Source organism: Sus scrofa, chromosome 1, assembly GCF_054392235.1.
Source record: "Sus scrofa isolate SSC_HxYL_T2T_F1_AM1 chromosome 1, Sscrofa_HxYL_maternal_Yorkshire_Landrace_v2.0, whole genome shotgun sequence".
NCBI lineage: Eukaryota > Metazoa > Chordata > Mammalia > Artiodactyla > Suidae > Sus > Sus scrofa.
This window is the reverse complement of record NC_139383.1, coordinates 286888163-286909141: the sequence shown is the minus strand read 5'-3', so window position 1 is coordinate 286909141 and position 20979 is coordinate 286888163. Positions and strand designations below refer to the sequence as shown.

The 20979-nt window shown below is 61.5% G+C and overlaps 1 protein-coding gene across 35 annotated transcripts in view; it reads left to right on the top strand.

The window, feature by feature from the left end:
- Positions 1–20979, top strand: part of VAV2 (vav guanine nucleotide exchange factor 2) — a 174252-nt gene that overhangs the window by 16358 nt on the left and 136915 nt on the right. For all 35 annotated transcript variants that reach the window (XM_085001057.1, XM_085001054.1, XM_021071367.2 and 32 more), the window contains exon 2: positions 20387–20503. In XM_085001057.1, coding sequence (XP_084857183.1) covers positions 20387–20503 — 117 coding nt within the window. The remainder of the gene's footprint in view (positions 1–20386; positions 20504–20979) is intronic.

Genomic DNA, 20979 nt, shown 5'->3' with positions numbered 1-20979 from the left:
CAGTGAGTGGCGCCCCATCCCCCTTGTCGGAAACCCTCGCTCCATGTGACGTGCAGTTTTAGAACCTGGCAGGCACTGGCTCTGTTGAGTTGCTGCATGGTGGAAGGGGACCGTGCCAGGGCACAGGTGGCCTCTTGGTGGAGACATCTGGCCCCAGGCTTTTCTGTGCCCATGAGGCAAATGGTGTCACTTGAATTAGAGTTGGGTTCTTTGCCGGGGTGGGGGGGAGTGCCGCTTTTCTCGGGGGTCTTCTTTCCTGACCACCTCTTGCCGCTCCCTCTTCCTTTGAGGTCTGCTGGACCTCTCACCTCCTCCAGGGAGACCTCTCGGATTTCACCAGTTCTTCCTGCACCTGCCATGGGTCCTCTGGGCCTTCTAGTGCTTAGGGAACATTTGAGCCTGGGAGCCATGGGTGAGACTCGGCCGTCTCTTCTGAGGGGTCCAGAGTTGGGGGGAGCACAGGGCAGGGAAGGACCATGGGAGCAGCAGTCACCCCTGGGGGGGGGCGGCAGGGACAAGAAGCCCCTGCCTTGAAGGAGGGTGTGGTGGTGGGTAGCTGGCTTCACCCTGGGTGCCAAGGAGTCGCGGAAGGTTTTGTTGGGAACGCGATGCGCCTGGATTCGGCTCCGGAAAGTTGCTCTGTGACTGCAGTGCTGGGGGTGGCTGGGAGGGCGGGCCTGGAGTCCGGGAGGCTGGGGAGAAGGTGGATGTGGTTACCCACCCCCCGGGTGGAAAACGGATCGGCCTGAACTGGGGGGTGCAGTGTGGGGGGAGCGGGGCAGGGCTGGCCGTCCCCCGTGGCTGATGAAGAGGCTCCCCTGAGGCGGGGCTGGGAGGGGGTCCAGATCCGGCCCTTGGGGCTCGGCTCGGCTTGGGCCCGAGGGCCCGGGGAGGGCTGGGCTGTCCCAGCGGTTGGTCCGACATCTGCCCTAACCAGAGTCGGGGGACATTTCAGTCCCACCCTGTCATGCTCTCCGTCTGGTTTGGCGTTTCCTGCTTCGTTTCCGGTTTTTGTGCAGCTGACGACACCAGTGTCCAGGCTGGACTCGAGGTGGGGGGATCGTCCTGCTGGGCCGGCCTCCGGGTGCCGAGCGCCGCCTCCCCCTGCAGAGCGGTTGGCATGGGGCGGGATCCCAGGCCCTCCTTCCCGGAGGACGGGGACTCACTGAGCCGCCGGCTGGGCCTCTCGAAGCACGTGGTTTAGAGAAGGTTACAGACAGGTGCTGCGTCCTCACCCAGAAGTGTGGGCGGGCGCCCTGGACCCTGGCTCCCTGGGGACATGCCGGTCTCTGGCCCGTGCAGTCTGTCTCCAGGTAACACGATGGCCTCTGCCAAGACCCGGCAAAACTGGCTCGAAACCCGGAATAGTGGTTTTTGCCTGTGGAAAGGGCATCCGTGACCTACACGCAACAACTCACGGCAACGCCGGGTCCTTAGCCCACTGAGTGAGGCCAGGGATCGAACCCACGTCCTCATGGATACTCATCGGCTTTGTAACCCACTGAGCCACAGTGGGAACTCCCCCACCCTTCTTTTTAGAAAGCCTGTCCTGTCTGCTCCTGCCACGGGCACAGCCATTCTGAAAGCTCCCTACGCAAAGGCCAGGTCTAGCTGGCATCCTTGAGTCCGGGGTGCCTCTCTGAGGTTACATCTGGGGAAGACTCCTCCCTTGGCGAGCCTGTCCTCGGGAGGCGGAGGCTGTGCTGTCCTGGCCCACCCAGGGCGCCCCAACCCTCCCCGAACACTGGTCCTCGGCTCCAGCCAGTGGTATCCTGGCCGTGCTGGCGAATCTGAGCTGCAGACTCTTCCGCAGGCTTGGGTCTCTGATTGATTGATCATTAATTAATACTCGGCGGGGAGTATTTTCACACGGCCTCCGGGTGCCAGGACCTGATGACGGTCGTCTCAAGGGGAGGGATGGGACCCCTGGGGTTTGTGCAGCGGGGTCCTGCCACGTGCTTTGGGAGGGCCCTCTGGGTACAGCCTGGCTGGGCTACGTGCCCCCTGCCCTCGCAGCCCGTGAAGGGCCCTTGCCCCAAGACTTGCCTTTAAATAATTCACGGGATTGTTATGGGCGGGAATGACCAGGGCCCCAAATAAGAGTGACTGTCATTCAGGCTGTACATGGTAACACTCGCTATTGACTAAAAGAGGTGAAACTGAGCTCTGGAGAACTAAGAGCTGAACCCCAGGGTGACAGGAAGGAGCCCAGAATGCAGGGAGAACCCGCCCCGGAGTCCAGGCTGCTGGCGAACAGGGAAGCGGGGAGATGACTTCGGTGAAAGAAACCCGGATATTGAAACAAACAAAAAACCCCAAACCAAACAACCATCTCTAGAAACCAGTCAAGGCGCTAATTAACACAGCGGCGCTCGTGCCCATGGCATTTCCCGTTTCTTCCACGTTGATAAAGTTGTCGCTGAGACGTGGGTTTCACAGTGTGGAGCCGAGTGGAAACTTGCAGGTGGATGTGGGTCTCCCCCATTCTGCTCTCTCTTCCCTGCCTCCGAGACCCCCTCTCTCTGAGTCCAGGAGCCCTGCTCCCTAGATTTGGGCCTCTTCTCTGAGTCTGGGACCCCTTCCTCTGAGTCTGGAACCTTCTTTTGCCTGAGTCTGGAACCCCCTTTTGCCTGAGCTTGGAACCCCCTTTTCTCTGAGTCTGGAACCCCCTTTTCTCTGAGTCTGGAACCCCCCTTTTGAGTCTGGAACTCCCAGTTGTCTGAATCTGGGACCCGCTTTTCCCTGGGTTTGAGACCACTTCTCCCAGGATCTGGGCCTCTTCTCTCCGAGTCCGGCACCCCGTCTCCCTGGGTCTGGGACCCTTTTGTGGACAGAGGGTGTTTAGAAGCTTCAGAGGCCTGGGCGGCGGGATGTCCCATGTGAAGTGTCTGGAGAGAGGAAAGAGCCTCGCCCTTGTTTAGGGCGCCTCCCTTTTCTGTGCCACTGGCCTGAGCCGCCTCCTGGTGAAGAGGAAACAGAAGGCCCTCAGCTGTCCCTCCCCCTGGCCGATGGGTGCTCGGTGTCCTGGCCGGGGCAGTAACTGGCAGTGCTGGTCAGTGGAGGCAGGTTTGGGGCCAAGCCTCAGGGAGCGATCCCCTGGTTTGGAGGCCCCGTCCCACCTCTCCCAGCTTTTGTGACCCCAGCGGTCCCTCGGCTTGTCTCACTTCAGTCTCTGCTCCATCTTCATATGACGTGTCCTCTCCTGTCTCGTTGCGTGTGGGGCCTGCCCTGATCAGCATGGTTTCATTGAGATTGTTGCCTTATTCCAAATAAGGTCACGTGCTGAAGTTCTAGGGCGAGCATGCGGACATCTCTTTGGGGTTTCTGGCTGGTGGGGGAGCACAGTTCGACCCACTGCAGCCTGCTTCCTCTTTCTTCTGTCCAGAAGTGTGCTGATGGCTTGGTTCTTGGTGGGGAGGGGGCACAGGGTTCAGGCCTTGCTGAATGGCTGGGCTGGGGGATGGGGTGTGTGGGGGGGGTTGTGGGAGAGGTGCAGGCTGAGGGGTGAGAGGGGCTGGCAGGTGTCCGAGAGTAGGTGGCATTTTGGCTGGGTGGAGACGGGTGGGCAGAGGTCAAGGAGGTCCACGTGGAGCAGTGTGGGGCCGGCAGGGGCCTCTGCGGTCTGCAGCTGCCGAGTTGCATTCAGTTCTCACCCCCTCGAACCGCTCTGTTGCCTTCTCACTTCCCTCGGTTGCCCCCGCCCCCTCCTCCCCAAAATAACATTGGGGTGGGGTGGGGTGGGCTGGCAGATGGGTGGGCGCCTTGCTGACCGGCCTGGGAACCTTGGTTTAATGTTTAACTAAGAGTCTCTCCTGTGGGAGGGGAACAGGGGCGTGCAGTTCCTGCTTAGGGCCCCTGTACCTGCACAAAGGTGGGCCTGACTGGCATTTGGAAGATGGATGAATGAACGATGGAGGGATGGAGGGATGGAGGGATGATGGATGGGTGATGGATGATGAATGGTGGGTGGATGGATGGATGAATGGACAGATGGATGATGGATGATGGAGGGATGGATGATGGAGGGATGGAGGGATAGATGGAGGGATGGATGGATGGATGATAGATGGATGAATGGATGATGGATGGAGGGAGGGATGGGTGGATAAATGGATGGATGGATGATGGAGGGATGGAGGGAGGGATGGATGATGGATGGATGAATGGATAGATGGAGAGATGGGTGGATAAGTGGATGGATGAGTGGAAGATGGATGAATGAACGATGGATGATGGAGGGATGGAGGGATGATGGATGAATAGATGAATGGAGGGATGGATGGACAAATGGATGATGGATGGAGGGATGGATGATGGATGGATGGATGGAGGGATGATGGATGGACAGATGAATGAAGGGATGGATGGACGAATGGATGATGGAGGGAGGGATGGATGGAGAGCTGGATGGATAAATGGATGGATGGATGATGGATGGATGAATGGATGATGGATGGAGGGAGGGATGGGTAGATAAATGGATGGATGGATGATGGAGGGATGGAGGGAGGGATGGATGATGGATGGATGGAGGGATGAATGGATGATGGATGGATGATGGAGGGAGGGATGGATGGAGAGCTGGATGGATAAATGGATGGATGGATGATGGATGGAGGAGGGATGGGTGGATAAATGGATGGATGGATGATGGAGGGATGGAGGGAGGGATGGATGATGGATGGATGGAGGGATGAATGGATGATGGATGGAGGATGGATGGATGGATGATGGATGGAGGGCTGGGTGGATAAATGGATGGATGGATGATGGATGGATGGAGGGATGGATGGATAAATGGATGGATGATGGATGGATGGATGGATAGATGGAGGGATGGATGGATGGATGATGGATGGATGGAGGGCTGGGTGGATAAATGGATGGATGGATGATGGATGGATGGAGGGATGGATGGATGATGGATGGGTGGATGGAGGGATGGATGGAGGTGAGTGATGGTTGCCTGGAGTTTTCTCCTTGGCCCAACCATTTCCCCTTGGTGGAGCCCATCTGGACTAAAGTTTGTGGGTTGTGACAGTCATGTATGGTGGCCCTACCACAATGCACCTCTAGTGGATGTGAAGCCTTTGGCCCCAAGAGAGAATTGCTTCTGAGGAAGAGAGCCGCCCACTGTCCTGCAAATATAGTAGTGAAACTGTGCCGATAACCAGAATGCCCCACAGGAGGGGGTTGTGGGCCATGGGATGTGGAAGCGTGGCCAGGCCAGGGGGAGATTCCAAACCCCCAGCTGGGAGCCGGACGCTTCTGCTGCCAGTGAGGAAATGCCAGGACTCAGTATTGTGTTATTCCCAACAGTCAATTTTCTTAAAAGAAAAAAAAAAAGGCAGGGTCAAGAAGCTGGATGGAAAAGGCCCCTGAGGTGGTCAGTGGTGCCTTCGGCTTTAGGTCGGGAGGCCCTGTGGGTTTTTGCTTCCTTCCCTCCCGCCTTATCTGGGAGAGGTGGTTCCTCCTGGAAGGGAGGACAACGCTGGGGTACTGCGGAGTGGTGCCCCAGCCCCATTCCTGCCCCAGCAAAATCACGCAGGACCCCCTGGCAGCTGGTGACGGGGGCGGGGCGCCGGGCTGGTCTGGGCCTCAGTCTCCCCACCTGGTAGAGTGGGAGACTTACTCCAGCCCTAGGGCACTGGAAGCGGCAAGGCCTTCAGGAAGGGGAGAGGCGGAGGGACCGGATGCAGCCTGAGCCCTGGCCCTGGGCACCTGCGGGCAGGTGAGCCGTGGGGGCCCCCTCCCCGTGCACCCTGGCAGGTGGGGCCGGGCGGAGCGGCGGCTCAGGTTTCCTGTGCACAGACAGTGGTTGGGAGGTGTTTCCTGAGCCCCAGGCCTCCCTGCACGGGTTCTGTCCTCCAGCCCTGGCGCAGCCTCCCTCCCTCCCCCGCTTGGCTCCCACCCGGGTGGGGGCGGTGGGGGCGGGGGGGAGGGGAGAGTCTGCAGCTGCGAACATTCCTGACCCGAAGTTCAGGGGAGAAAGCCCAGCTGCTCGCCTGGCAGACAATGGAGCACCCCCCTGCCCGACTCCCGCGCCCCCCAGTGCTCAGGGCCTGGCGCTGGTGTGGCTGGAATTTCCAGAAAGTGCAGTGTCTGAGTGGGTCTTATGTTCTGCCTGTCGGAAGGTGACTTCCGCAGAAACTTGCTGCGCTGGCTGTCGTGTCGGGCTGTGCCGTTCACGGGATCACTCCTCCGAGCCCCCTCCCAAGTGGAGTCTTAGAAGTCATGGCCAGTCCCTGGAAAAATTACAAAAAGGAAGAAACCCCTTAGGAAGGCCGAGTTCCCCCGCGCCTGGCCCCCCACCCCTGCAGGCCTGGGTCACTGTTGGCCCAGACCCACTGTGTCCACTTCTGAGGCTGTATCTGCTCCTCCTCCCCCGACACCTGGAGCGACAGAGACCCTCCCAGGAGACCAGCGGCTTCGGGTGGAGGGCGGGGCGGGGTGGGGCGTGGGAGGGGTGGTGGGTGGGGGTGGGGGCGGGGGTGGGGGGAGCAGGAAGGGCTGCAGGGCGGGTGGGGGGTGGGGGTGGACCCAGGGGAGGCAAAGTCCTCCGTCCCAGGCCGGGGCAGGGGGCAGGTGTTTTTTTTTCAATTGTGGGGAAGCGCACGCAAGAGTTGGCCACCTCAGCCACCTTTAAGTGTGCACCTCGGGGGCGTTAAGCACGTTCGCGCTGCGGCACCGCCACCCCTGCCATCCAGCCCCCAGCAGTCTTCATCTTGTAAAACCGAAACTCTGCCCGTCGCACGGCTTCCCGTGCCCTCCCCACCCCACCCCTCGCCCCTCTGCTTTCCGATCGATTGGACTCCTCCAGGGCTCGCAGGGAAAGAGAATCACAATCCCGCAGTGTGTGTCTTTGGGTGACCGGCCTGTGCTGCTGAGCTTCGTGTCCGCCAGCGTCCTCCTGTACCCTGTGTCGGAGCCGCTTCCTTTTTAGGACCGAATAACGTTCCCCTGTACGGACCGCCCGTGTGGTCCTTTCCCACCTGTCCCTCGGTGGGGGGGCGGGGGTCGCTGCTCCGCTTGGGGCTGTGGTGAGTCGCGCTGCCGTGAGCATGGCTGTGCACGGGTCTCTCGGAGACCTGCTCTCAGTTCTTTTGGGTGTATCCCCAGAAGCGGATGGCTGGACCCTGCAGTGCTTTGGTTTTTCATCTGTCTTCCACTGGGGCTGTACCATTTGCCACTCCTGCCACCCGTGTACAGGGTTCCCGTTTGTCCACGTCCTCCCTCCTGCTTGTTATTTTCTGGTTTTTTGTTTGTTTTGGCCTGTTCCCCCACCTGTGGCACGTTCCCTGTCTGGGGATCGAACCTGTGCCACAGGCGTGATCTGAGCCACAGCAGAGACCGTGTAGATTCCCAAACCTGCTGAGCTTTCGGGGAATTCTTGGGATTACTATTTAAGGGTCGTCCCTTGTTCAGGGAGGCCAGGGGAGTGGAGGAGGGTGCTTGGCGTTGGCATCGGGAGCTGCCGGTCCCCTTGGCTGCCTCTTGGGGGGGCGTGGCTCCCGGTGGGTCCCTGGAACCCGGGCCTGCCTGTTTGGCGCATGAGTAGTGAATGTTGGACTGAATGAGGGTTTGTGTGGGGGCTGTCGGCAGGCGGAAGACCCCGCAGGGGCAGGTGTTCAGAGGAGCAGGGCCCCCATGGAGGCTGCCGCTTCGCTGCGGACAGAGCCACGCAGGCATCCTGACCTCTGCCTCCGGGCCTGGCAGGGTGTCTGCCCGCTGAGGCCGCAGGAGCGGGGAGCACCTGCCTTCCCCACCCAGCTAAACTTGCGTTTACGGCACACGCAGAGCGGCGTCATGAAAATAAAGTCCAATTAAAAACAGGAAAAGTGTGTTTACATCTTACCCTCCACCTGCCAGGACTTCAAAACCCTCCCTCTCAGTGCGTGGCCACCTGCAGACCTTTCTGTGTTGGGCCTCGTTGGTCACAACCCGGAGCGAACACCAGCTCGCCCGCCCACGCCCACGGGGCCCCTCCCACAGGAGCACCTGCACCTGCAGCGCCGCCCCGAGCCCCTGGGGTGGAGCCCCCGCAGGGCTGTGTGGCGGAGACGAGCCTGGGGGCACCCGCAGCCGCCTTCCATTCCCGGATGGGGAGGGGTCCTCTCGCCGCCCTCAGCCTTCCTGGGATGGGGGCTTGCACCTTTGTGGGTTCGGGTTTCCCTGAGCGTCCACCGTGTGTGGCTCCTGCCTCGGGCGTTTTGGGTCCTTTCCAGCATCCTCGGGAGATACGCTTCTTCAGACTCCTTGGGGTGCCTGTGAGGAGCGAGGCGGGGTGGGGGCGCGGGTCGCCCCCGTGTGGCTGTTGCATGGCCACGGCTCCCCATCGGGCCTGGCGGTGACCCCCCAACCCCCCCACGGTGACAGAGCTGATTCAGCAGCCATGTGTGGAGAGGACAGGGTGTGGGGACGACAGGCCCTCAGCAGGTGGCCCGTGGACAGCCGGACGCTGGCTGCTTGTCAGAGCCGCCGGGAGCTGTGGGGACGGTCACAGAACATGACACTTCATCCTCTCTCCGGGCAAGGATGTGTGCTGGCCGGGGAGCCAGGGCCCCGCACGTCCCGCATGCTGCCTTGACCGACAGCCTCTGCGGCCCTTGTGGCGCTTCGAGAAGGATGCCTGTCCCTGCTGCTCCCGGTGGTAGGACCTTTCAAACACCGTGTGTTCTGCCTTGGTTTCCCACCAGCGGAGGCGGGTGGGTGTGTTGTGGGGGTGTCACCCAGCCTCCAGGTGCTGTCCCCAGCCCCTGGGTGAGCAGACAGGTGGCTCTCAGGTGTGTTTTGGTCCCCTGATGTGGGGGTCCCCGAGCTGGGCACTTCCTAAAGAGACTTGGAGGTGGCCACTGGACAGGAGGTCTGGGGGCCCGAGCTGGGGTCGTTGGGGTGGGGGGGGCAGAGTTCCCAGGGAGGCTTCAGGATTTGAACCCAGACGTCTCTGCCTGAAAGCCAGCTGGACCTGCCAAGCCCCCCAACTGCAATTCAGGGGGTCGGAAGCCAGAGCTGGGTCCCATAATATTCAGAGAGCGGTGACAAGGAGGTGGATCTGGGGCCCAAGGTAGCCACATCCTGGCTCCCCCGCCCCCACCTGGCTGAGGGTCTCTTTGGGGCTGGGGGGTCTCTTTGGACCCCTTGCCCTCCAAAGACCCCTGGGCTGGCTGGTTCTGGCGGGGTGGGGGGGGGGGTCCAAACCACATTCACTGAGGGTCTCAGGGTGCCAGGTCCAGGGTTCTGGGGCCATGGGGGAACCTGTAAGGAGCATGAATGGTTGTGAGCTGGGAGACAGGTGGGAGGAACCTGGGTTTTTGTCTGTCTTTGCTTCAGGTGGGAGGTCCATCCGTCTCTGCAGGCACGCATGTGTGCACCCATCCATCCTTTCATAAACCTCTGCTGAGGGCCAGTGGGTGTGGCTGCACCAGCCGTGGTGAGGTCGTGGTTCAGGGCCTAAGGGTACCTCCTGCCCACTGGGACCTCGGCCATCTGGTGACCGCAGACTGGGTGCTTCCATCAGCAGAAATTCCGTCTCGCCCAGTTCTGGCGGAGAGATGTCAGAAACCACAGTGTTGCAGGGCCGTGCTTCCCCCTCCGCTGCCCTGGGCTCCAGGGGAGGGACCTGCCCACCTCGCCCAGCTCCTGGTGGCCCAGGCGTCCCTGGCTCGTGGCCGCATCACCCCGGTCTCTGCCCCGCCCCGTGTCCCTCCTCTGTGCCTCTTATGAGGACACTGGCCCTTGGCTTTAGGGCCGCCCTGATCCAGGATGGTCTTGAGATCCTGAATTACATCTGTTGAGAGCCCTTTTCCAGACCAGGTCACATTCAGAGGCTCTGGGGGTCGTATCTTTGGGGGAGCCTGTCAAGACACTGCACTTGGCCAAGCGCATCCTCAGGCCTCAGCCGTCGGATCTGGCAGACGGGGCTGCTGTCTGTTCTTGGACGGTCATGTTAACGTCCGCAGAGCCCACCTGCCTCAAGCCCTCAGGGCGCCCCCTGGCACCAGACTCACCCCTGGTGGCAGCTCCAGGGGATCACAGGGAGCCCTGTTGGAAGGTGAGGAAGCTGCTCCCCCCCCACCCCCCCACCGAGGCTTTGTGGGCCTCCCTGGAGGGGAGGGGGGGGCCTCCGGGAGTGCCTCTGGGGTCTCTTCTGGAGTGGAAAGTCACCCAGGGTCCCCTCCCCTCCCACTCTGACTTTCCCAAGGGCCCAGTCCTGTCCCCCAGTGCCCCATAGAAAGGCTGCCCACTTGATTGCTTGTCTAAGAGGAGTTCTTTTTAGGGCCACACCTGCGGCATATGGAAGTTTCCAGGCTACGGGTTGAATCAGAGCTGCAGCTGCCGGCCTAACCACAGCTCACGGCAATGCCAGATCCTTAACCCACTGAGCAAGGCCAGGGATCGAACCCACGTCCTCGTAATCCTACTTGGCATCGTTAACCACTGAGCCATTCAGGAAACTCGTAAGAGGAGTTCTGATGCTGGCCCGTGCGTGAGGCTGGCTTGGGCCTCTTTTGGGGGGAGAGGGCAGCCCGCAGCTCCCCGGCTTCCCCGGCTTCCCCGGCTTCCCTGGGAAGGGCTGGCTTTGCCTCTGGTTCCCAACGCAGAGGGTGCTTCATGTTGTGCTCCTGCTTCGGAAGCTGTGTGGCCTGCAGCTCCGGTTCTCTTCCCGTACACCTGCTGAGGCCGGAGAGCTAGGGGCTGGGGCCCCCTGGCCTTTAGGAGATGCATTTGGCTTTCGTTTCAGTGGGTGGCGGGCGGGGCGGAGCGGGTTAAACTGAATCAGCCCGGTGTGTTCTGCCTGGGTCTCTCTGGGGTGGATCGGGGAAGAGGAGCTTGGAGGAGCGTGGGACGGATGCTCTGATGGTGACCTTGAGGCCGCTTTCGGGAAGGAAGAGGAGACGGAGAAAATGAGATGGCAGGGACAAGGCGCGGTTTCACAGGGCTCGGGGGCCAGAGTTAATGGCCTGGCTCAGGGCTGCACGAGGGGGAGGAGGGGCGTCGGGGGCCGGCGTGGGGAGGGGGCGCCGTGTCAGGTGGCGGCCGAGCTCGTCTCTCTGAGCAGGAGCGTGGGCTTGAACCCCCTGGCGTTCAGAAGCCGGCTCGCGAAGAGGGTCGCACGGAGAGACACTGGAAAAGCAATTTCCTGCCGGCTTTGTAGAAAACCTTTGGTTTGACCCTGACCTTGAAGTCTTGATAACTCGGGCTAGTTTTTATCCCTCCAGCTCACACAGGCCATTAGCTAGAGCAGAGGATCTTTTGAGGGCTGCTGGGAACCGATTCCATCCAGATCCTTCCCTGGACAGCTGTGGGCTCGGAGGAGTTCTTGCTGCACCCTTGTCTGTGTTCCCTGTGCCGGGGGACAGGGCAGGGCCTGGCACACAGTAGGTGTCTGTTAAGCGCCTGCCGACTGCAGATGGCTCTCTGCGTGAGGCTCCTGGGCCCCCAGCCCCTCCCTGCTCTGCTCAGCCTTCCTGCCGCCGAGTGCTTTTCCAGGACTGTTTTTCTTGATGTGTTCCCCTTCAGTGCGCGCGAGGAAGTACTTTGAGCTCAGGATGGGGGGAGTGACTGCTTTGTGGGCGTCATCAGCTCGGCACAGCCCGGCTGGGCTTGGCTGCCAAGGCGTCTCCCGCCCGCTGGAGCTTGACCCCCTAACCTTTCAAAACCTGCTTCCCGTGGCCCTGCTGAGCCCCCTCCCCCTCCTCACGGGAAGCCCCCCTCTCCGTTTCACCATGCCAGCTGTCTGGAGAGTGGCAAGCAGGTGGCCCCATGCAGCTGTGACCCACGGTGGAAGGCCGTGTGGCGGGAGCGGGCTGGCACAGCAGGGCCGGGAGCCATGGGAGCAGCATGATCGGGGCTTAGAGCCCCAGCAGCGCCAGGTGCCAGGGTTGTGTGTGCAGCTTCCGCTCTCCTGGGTCACAGGGGGAGGGGAGTGGCTGGGTGGGAGGCCTGGGTCCGTGCCCAGTGCTCCAGGAAGTGGCCAGAGGGCCAGAGGACACTGGAAATGGGTCAGGACATCCTTGTGGGAGGAGAGCTCCGGGGTCAGGAGTCAGGGGTCAGGAAGCTTGTTGAAGCCGGCCTTGTGATCTGTCTTGGAGGGACCCCCTTCCAGCCCTGAGGAGGCCGAGTGCATTTCGAATGACCTTTTGGTGGTCTGGGTGGGAAGGTAATGTCCCGGCTGGGAGGAGAACTGGGATCCGAGAGGCCCAGGGAGATGAGCTCAGCGGTTGTCCCCAGCCCCTCCCATGGGGCTGCCCCCAGGTTCCCCCCCCCATGGCTCTGGGGGGCCCTCCAGGGAGGCGTCTTGCTCAGTGGCCAGATTGGACCAGCCCACCTGGGTCAGAGCTGGTCCTGCCCTCACTGTGGGTTGGCCCTGGTGGACCAAGTGGGGCAGCTGGCGAGTCCAGCAGAGCCGCGTGCAGACGTGGATGGAAGAAGGTCCACGCAGCGCTGGGCGCGGGCCCCGGCAGCCGCCGATCTGTGTCTCAGAAGGTGGAATCCCGCCCAACCGTGTTTCAGCACTTCTGAGCATCAGACTTCAAGGCAGACGGTGACTCAGTCCTTTCTGGACAGAATCCGGCGGCTGCTGGGCTAAGCCGCCTGACGGCGAGTGGCGGGCACAGCGGTGGGCACGATGCAGCCATCCCACCTCTCCTGCCCTCCTTGTGGGGCAAGGCCGGCCCCTGGAAGACCTCGGGGCACAAAGGAAAGCCCCCTCCCCTCCCTACAGCAGCCGCGTACAAAGGCCGCGGGAGCTCGTCCGTCTGCCTCTGTCTCTGTGTGTGCGCAGCCGAGGAGACGGACAGGGTGGAGGAAGCGTCCCTGTTAAATTGGCCAGACCCAATCCAGTCCCCGACGCCCCGCAGTAACCCCTGCTGGGCCTGCAGGGTCGAGGTCCGGTCCCTGCCTGGAGCAGCGGGTGAGCCGGAGTCCCTGCCCCCTGCCCTGGGAGCGCCCCCGCCCCGTGCGGGGGGCACCTTGGCCCCTGACGGCAGGCGTGTGAGTCCGGGGCTGTGGAGTTGGGCGGACTGGTTGTAATCCCAGGTCCAGACCTCCTGAGCCTGCGGCCCCCTCTGTAAGATGGGTGATCAGGGATGAATACCCGCCACCTCCTGCCACCGAGCCGAAATTGTCTGCAGGTGTAGCGAGTGGCGGACCCTCCCTGCTGAGAGGTCATGGCCAACCCCAGATTCTACTGCTTGCTCGTTTGGGGAAGAGATGCTTCTGCACGTGAGGGTTGCCACCCATGCAGCTGCGGCCGTCCATGGGGCCCTGGGTACCTCTGAAGCCATCGTGGAATCTCCCTGCTGGGCGCAAAGCTGGGCCATTTCAGGGACGTCCGCATCAGACACTCACCCGTCCGTCCATTCATTCCCCGGGTATTGAGCCCCTGCTGCAGGCGTCGCCTGCGGTATTTGGAACCCAGCGGGAGAAGAGGGTCTCAGCCCTGCCCCCATGGAGTGGCTGGCCAGCTTGTCCCCTCAGGGACACCTGTTTATTTACCCCAAGGGTCCCAAATTTGCACAAGCCATTCTAGCAAGCTACATCTATTAAATAGTAACGAAGTCACTTAAAATGGCTTTTGGAATGAGCACGGCATAAATAAAACAAGAAATTAATTCATTTCCCCATTTTTTATTGATCAAAGACCTCGTCGTCAGCTGCCAGTCAGAGCGTCGGATCGGCAGCAGCTTGGCCCAGGAGGTTATACTGTGCCAGCTAAAGCAGAGCCACTTGTCACGTGAAGTACCGTTTTAGTGCCACTTGTTGAAGTAGTTCAGGAAATTCAGTGCCGTCCACGGACCTTTTTGGAGCCTGCGTTGTAGAATGCGGGTTTCAGATGTGTAGACCGTCCCCCCCCCCGGGGGGGAAGGTGCAGAGGTTTTGAAAGAAAGTTCCGGTCCTCGTGATAGCTGTGTGGCTGACCTGCCCCTGTGCCCTCCGTGGTGTTCACGTCGCTGTCGCCTCGCGATGTTGGCCGTCCTGGAGGCTCTGGCTGGCTGGTGGTGGTCTCTCCCCGGTCCTGGGCGTCAGCTTCGAGGCCGATTAGGGCCGGCAGAGGTGTGGGTGGAGGGCCAGGTCCATCCGGGGTGTGGCTGCTCCCCAGCTGTGTCCAGGAGGAATGTTGACCCTGAGTGCAGGTCGCAGGGCCTGGAGGGGCTGCGGGGGCCAGCTCCCTGCCTCCACCCTCCCAGGCATGACGTCACAGGCGGCGTGGGACCCAGGGACTTCAGGATCTCCGGAGGCAGTGGCCCCCGTGTCACTGGTCCCTTCTTAAAGCCGTTCTTTGGAGTGAGGGCCCCGCATCGTAGGAGGTGGAGGGCAAGGCTTTCCCACTTTGCAGATGGGAAAACTGAGGCGGGAGAAGACGAGGAGTGGTGAGTTGGAGCGGACACTGCCCTGTAGCCAGGCCAGGGCTCTTACCTGGGGGTCTGGGGTGGAGTGTGGGCCTGTGCCTTCTGGCCCTGCCCTGGAGACCCCGGGCGGGGGGTGGGACTGTGTGATGGAGTGGGTGGGCTGGGGACACCAGCCAGCATCCCCAGAAGAGCTTTGCATGTCAGTGACCACCGGCAGGGCGGGGAGGGTGGACGGGGATGGGGAGCGCCCTGCAGGGGGCGTCCCCGTGGAGCCCATGACCTCAGCGGAGCATCGATGCCAGGAACTGCGGGCCGCCGGCCTCCAGACATAGTCTGGGGGGCAGCAAAGGGACTTCCCCGGGACAGGCCTTGTAAGGGGCGAGGGGCACTCAGGGAGGTCGGCCTCCTCCTTGCCACGTCTCTGAGCCTGTTTCCGACCTGCACACGGGGGCTCAATGCGAGTCCGTGGTAGGGGCAGATGGGATGCAGACATGAAGGCAAAAGCTCCCCGTGAACTGCGAAGTGGGGCTCCCCCCGACCCCGCTGGCCAATCCCCGAGCCACCATTTCTGTGTGTGGAGTCTGCCCGTCGAGCCCCAAAGCTGGACTTCTACCTTCAGTGTCTCCCTATTGCCCTGAACAGACGTCGTTACCCTGCAAGCATTGTTTTCCTTTAAAAAAACAAAAACAAAAACCCTGGTGTCACCCTGCTCAGCCACCTACAAACTTCAAGAGAGCTTAAAGGTCAGAAGTCTGGCCTTGGAGGGTAGACGGACCCAGGTGTGTTCCCAGCTCTGTCACATCCTCGCTAGTGGCCTTGGGCAGGCTGGGCACCCTCTCGGGGCCTCAGTCTGTAAATGAGGAGGTGCCGTAATGACTCTGGGTTGCTGTGAGCAGGGCAGCCCTTAGCCCCGAGCCTGGTGCCCTGGAAACCCTTGCTCCCTGGGAGCTTCTGAGATTCCTATGAGCCAACTTCTGGATGCCCAGGGCCCCAGATCCTGGTCCAGCCCCTCCCTGAAGCAGCGAGACTTGTAAGCACACGCAGTGGGGGTGGGGGTGCAGCCCAGAGCAAGTCTGTGCAGACGATGGGTGAGTCACAGCCTACAGAGCCCAGCACCCAGGCCCAGGCCCTGCACAGCTCCCACGGGTGGGCCGCAGTGAGCCTGGCCTTGAACATGGCGGCCCCGCCCCTTTGCCTGGTCCTGGGCTCCCCCCCCGGGGGTGGGGCCTGGGGTCCTCATCCCTGCAGCCTGTTTCCAGCAGGAACTTGGGCCCAGCCGTGGCCTGGCTGCTCTGGGCCTCGCGTTGTCCTGTCTGGGGAATGGGGCTCACCCTTGTCATCGCAGGCGGGACGTGAGTTTGTCACTGGAGCAGGAAAGCAAGTACTGTTTGTTGTCGGCTCCCTCCCTCCCTCTCTCGCCTGGGGTCGTGCCTGGGCCTCGAACCGTTCACACCACAGAGCCTGCCTTGTGACCCGGCTGTCAGCTCCCTCTGCCTTTGTTCCCCTGAGTACCTGCCTCTCAGCGCTAAGGTGTGTGAGCTGCTGGGTGGGTGCAAGATCTCCAGGGCTCCTGTTCCGGCACCTTCTGGGGGACAGCAAGCCCAGGGAGGGGTAATGGTGGCGGGGCCATGGCCTGAAGGGGCTGCTCGCCCCGTGGGGCGGGGCGCCTGTGTCTCGTCCACCCGGTGGGGCTGTCCCTAGCAGTGTCTCCCTGATCAGCGGGTTGGCCACTAAGAAGCCACTCAAGCTCCCCACAGGAAGCCCCCCCTCCCCGGTGCATCGAGGGCTTGAGGCTCAGATCATGAGCCCTGGCTCGCAGGGCTCTGCTCTGCCTCTCACGTCCAGGGTCCCCGAGCTAAGTGGCAGGTGACAGTGAGCAGCAGGCCTGGGCTGTCCTGTGCTGCCGCGCCTGGGAGGTTGGCGTCTGGTCACAGAGCCTGTGTGCTCACGCTAATCTGATTTCAGCCTGATTAGGTCGCAGGAGGCAGAAAAGGGCCCGAGATTAGAGGCTGACGCACCCAGGACACGGGCGGCCCCCCCTCTGGGCACAGCGGCCAGGCCTGAAGAGGGACTGCCTGGGGCCCTGCCTGGGTCTGGGGGCGCGGGGGGTGCCCTGAACAAAAACAGCCGCGCTGCCTTCGCTCGGGGCCACTTGTCACAGGGCCAGTTTTCTGGGGACGGATTGTTATTGGGGCTGCTTAGCTGGACTTCGGAGGCTGAGCTTCCAGACGCTGGGAAAGCAGTGGCCGCCCTTTGTCGTGGGCCTCCAGGGCTGCAAAGAGAGAATGCCACTTGCCCCTGAGGCCACAGGGACACGGCCAGCCGTCAGGCTCTCTCCGGCCACAGGCCAAGGAGGGGCAGCTTCTGGCTTCACACTGGCCACTGGGCCGCCCTTGCCCGCTGTCACTCAGCCTGTGGCTGAGATGTGCCTGCGGCTGCTGGGTCCCCGCATCCGCTCCCTCACGCCTTCAGGAGTCTCTTTGCTGGAATCGGAAGCCGGCCCTGCTGGGAGGGAGGGATCCCGAGGCTCCGACGGGCCAGGCTCCGGCCACACGCCCTCCGGGGCCCAAGGAGGTGGGGAAGGAGGGGGCTCCCAGGTGAGTGGACATGAGTCGCCCACTGTCCCTGCTTAGCGGAAGGGGAAGGGGGCTGGGCCCTCCTTGTTCTGCTCCCTCCCTGCCTCAGTTTCCCCAGTCGAACGATGGGCGAGATGGTGACCGTGGGGCTCATTCGAACTGGCCCTCAATGAGAGTGAAGGAGAAGCTGTTGGTGAGTACTCCGGACCCAGGGGACCTGGGGGACCCAGGACTCGGCCAGCCCTGTCCTCCTCAAAGGGCCTTTGCTGCTCTGAACCACACGTGGGTGCACGTCTCAGCTCAGTCACCTCTGATCTGGAGCCAAAGTTCTCCCCTCTCTGGGCCTCAGTCTCCCTCCCTGTAAAGTGGGTGAGTCACGGAGGGAGGGAGGGAGGAGCGGGCGGCCCAGAGCTGGGCGCGCGGAGCCCTGTGACCAGAAGCCGGGCCCAGCACTTGTCCCTGCCCCGCTGCGTCCCTTGCCCAGTGTCCGAATCAGTCTGCGCGGCTGTTGTCCCTGGCTGGTCCGCGGTGCCTGGGGTGGTGCGCCTGGAGCGGCACGGGCAGTGGTTTGAGATGGTGAGGGGCTGGAGTGGCCACGCTGGGGGCGGGCCCAGGCCGGGCAGACGCTGTGCCCGCCGGGCGCCTGCCCCCTTCTGAGCCCTGAAAGGAAGCCCGGCCTTGCTGTGTGATTATGGTCGGGAGCTGTGTAATTAACTCCAAAAATGGGAGGCCGAGGAGGAATTAAAATAAATGCTTGGTGGAAATTAGAGACGAGTGACGTGCAGAAAATAGTGGAGCCAGGCTGGAAGCTGCAGCCGCCCGGGGCAGGCAGGAGGCAGGGGTCTGAGGCCGCGGGGGCAAGGGGGCCGGTTGGTAGGAGTGGGTTCTGACCTGCCTCCTGGGTCTGCAGGCGGCAGCGCGTGGGGACCCCAGATGGGGGCGCTTAAAGCAGCTCAGGCGCCTTTGGGCCGGGTTCTGGAAGCCTGAGATCAAGTGTCCCCAGGCTCTTCCTCGGGGCCTGGTGGGAGCGTCGGTCCCAGCTCCTGGGGGCTCCGCTACTCCCCGGAGCCTCTCTTGGAACCCTTTCCCCGTTGTCACATGGCCTCCGCTCTGCCAGTCTGTTTCTCTGTTTTTTTTGTTTTTTTTTTTTAATTAAAATTTTTTTTCTGGTAGTAAAAGACCCAAAACATACCATTTGCCCATGTAGCCACTTTAAGTGTACCCTTCAGTGGCTTGGAGCACGTCTAGACCGCTGAGCAGCACCTACCCCTGGTTCTTCCCAGGACGTGGTCATTGTTCCAGACCGACGCTCTGTCCCGGTTACACTGCCCGCCCCCGAGCCCGGGCTCCCACCCTCCTGCTGTCTCTGTGGATTTCCTTGGCCTTCTCCTGGGTCCGTCGGGTCAGGGTGTGTCCTTTCGTGTCTGTTCTTTAAACTGTCAGGTGCGAGAAGACAAAGACGGGGCCTGTGTTTGGTCCGCCGTCCAAAGCAGTAGCTGTGGCCCGTGTGGCCGTGAGGCTTAAACTGGGCAGGATGACGTTAAACGCAAAGTGCCTTCGTGCCGTCAGACTGGCCGCGTTTCCGGCGCTCGGTGGGCACGTGTGCCTGGTGGCTGCCCTACTGGATGGCACACACCGAACGTTTCCATCATTCTAGAAAGTTCCGTCGGAGACTCCTGTTCCTGGGAACACGAGACGTGATGACTAAATCACGCAGGATCGGGACTGGCCCCGGGGGCGGGTGTCGTCTTTATCAGGACCTTCTGGTCGTCCTTTATCTTCGTCTTTTGATGAAATGTGAGCAGTGGCTACAGATGGGATGATGTGTGGGACTCCCGTTCATTTCTTGATTTTGACAGGGGCGCTGTGGGGGTGGAGGCGGGGGTCACACTCAGAGGTTTGGGGGAAAGGGGGTCACATCTGCAGTTTACTCTCATGTGTTCAGAAAACGTTCACGTGTACACCGATGCACACACAGCTGCACATGGATAGACACCAGTACACACAGATGCACAGATACACAAAGATACACGCAGGTGCACAGATACACACACAGGTACACGCTGACACACACTGATACACGAAGGTACACGCACACAGATACACATACAGCAGATACACTTCGATACACACTTGCAGTTAGAGTGATACACCTGATACACTTCGATACACGAAGACATACGCAGATACACAGATAGAGATACAGATCCACGAAGCCGCACACTGATACAAATAGACACAGTGATACACGGAGATACACAAAGATAGGGAGTAATATTATATGACAGGTTTTCAAGCCGGTGTTCTCCGTGACCAGGGAGCAGCCCCAGCCAGAAGGCAGGAGTGGCCCCATGCAGAGGCTGCTCCAGGGCCGGGGGAGGTGCCCGCCGGGGGTGGGTGGCTGGGAAGATTCCTGTCTCTGCTGGGGCACCATGTGGCTGGCGGGAGCCCTCAGTGCAGCTTGGTTTTACGCTGGGCCTCCTGTGGCTTCTGATTCTGGCCTGTCCGTCACCTCGATCTGTCCATTCGTCTAAATTTCTGGTGAGCAATCCCAGGCTCTGTGCAGGTCTCTTGGCATCGAGCTGTTGGGCCTTTCGCAAGGTTTTAATGGCAGCGGGGGCCGGGGGGGTCTGAAGCCCTGGGTTATTGCTCAGCTGTGTGCACCGCGGTCCTTACCTCGTGGACAGCCACGCCGAGCTGCACCAGGGGGGCTGATGGCTCCCACGTACCTGGCGCCTCCTCTGTGCCATCAGGGTTTGTAATTGACCCGGCCAGTAGTGTCCTGTTAGGGGTCCAGGCTCGGGAGCCATAGCCGTTCTCCCCAGGTCCCGCAGGCTGAGATCGTTGAAGAGGATTTGAACCTAGGTCCTGTGACTTTAAGGTATGCATCCAGGCCACCTCGTCTGCTGCCCCCAAGTCTTTCTCAGCCCTTCCTCCATGGGAACGGGAAGCTGGTGGTCCTATTCGCCCACCCGCCCCACACCTCCTGCACCTGCTGCTTTGCCACGCCCACTGCAGGGGCTCAGAGGCTGAGTACTGGGTGGAGGACATACGCCCCAGGCTGGCCTTTGTGCTCCCACCAGCCCCCCGCTGTGTCTGGCATGTGTCCCCCCAGGGTCCCCATGGCTTCCTTGGGGCTTTGTCACGTGGAGTAATAGGGTGTGTTTGTGCCGGGAATGGCCGTGTGAACGTGTCTGTGTGTGTGTGCGTGTGCACGCCATCCCTGCGGAGGGAAAGCGGGCATATTTGGTTCTAGCCGAGACCTGGCAGCGTTGAAACTTCTGGATCTCTGGGCAAACAGTCAGGAATGGCCAGGGCGAACAGGACTGCCGGGGACATCAGGGCCCGCAGGACATCGGAGCTTTGAAGCGCCGGTCCAGGGCGGCGCGCGGCGGCAGTTTGCCGCTTGGGTGCAGCCCTTACAGGGTGCAGGTTTAGTAATTCCCCTTCTCTCCTTAGTTCCTGTGTTTGAAGAACATTCGCACCTTCCTGAAAGTCTGCCACGACAAGTTCGGGCTGAGGAACAGCGAGCTGTTTGACCCCTTCGACCTCTTCGATGTCCGAGACTTCGGGAAGGTGAGTGGCCTCTTCCCTGGCGCTGCAGGTGAACGGGCCGGGCCGGGCCCCTCCCCCTGGAGTGGGTGGGTAGGGGAGGGCTGGGGTGTGTTACAAACAGGTGGGGGGGGGTGCGTGTCGTGTTTGGGGGCCTCTCAGGCTGTTCAGGGTGTGATGAGGACAGCATCACAGAATCGGGTCCAGCCCTACCTTTCTAGGCGCGTGACTCCGAACATTTACTTTCTGCCCCAAATCTCCGCTCCTTCGTGGGGGATGGGCAGCAACTCACAGGGGTGGGGGTGGGGGTTGACTGAGACGATGCAGGGGTCGTGTTTATGGTGGTGCTCGGAGCAGGTGGGGTGATGATCTGAGCTCCCTGGTTCCTGGAGGTGACCCCTAGATCGGCGGCAGATGAGACAGGAAGTCAAGTCTCCCTGTGTTTTTAGAAAGTGCCCCTGGCGGCTGTCTTGCAGGACGCCTGCTGGCACAGGTGAGGA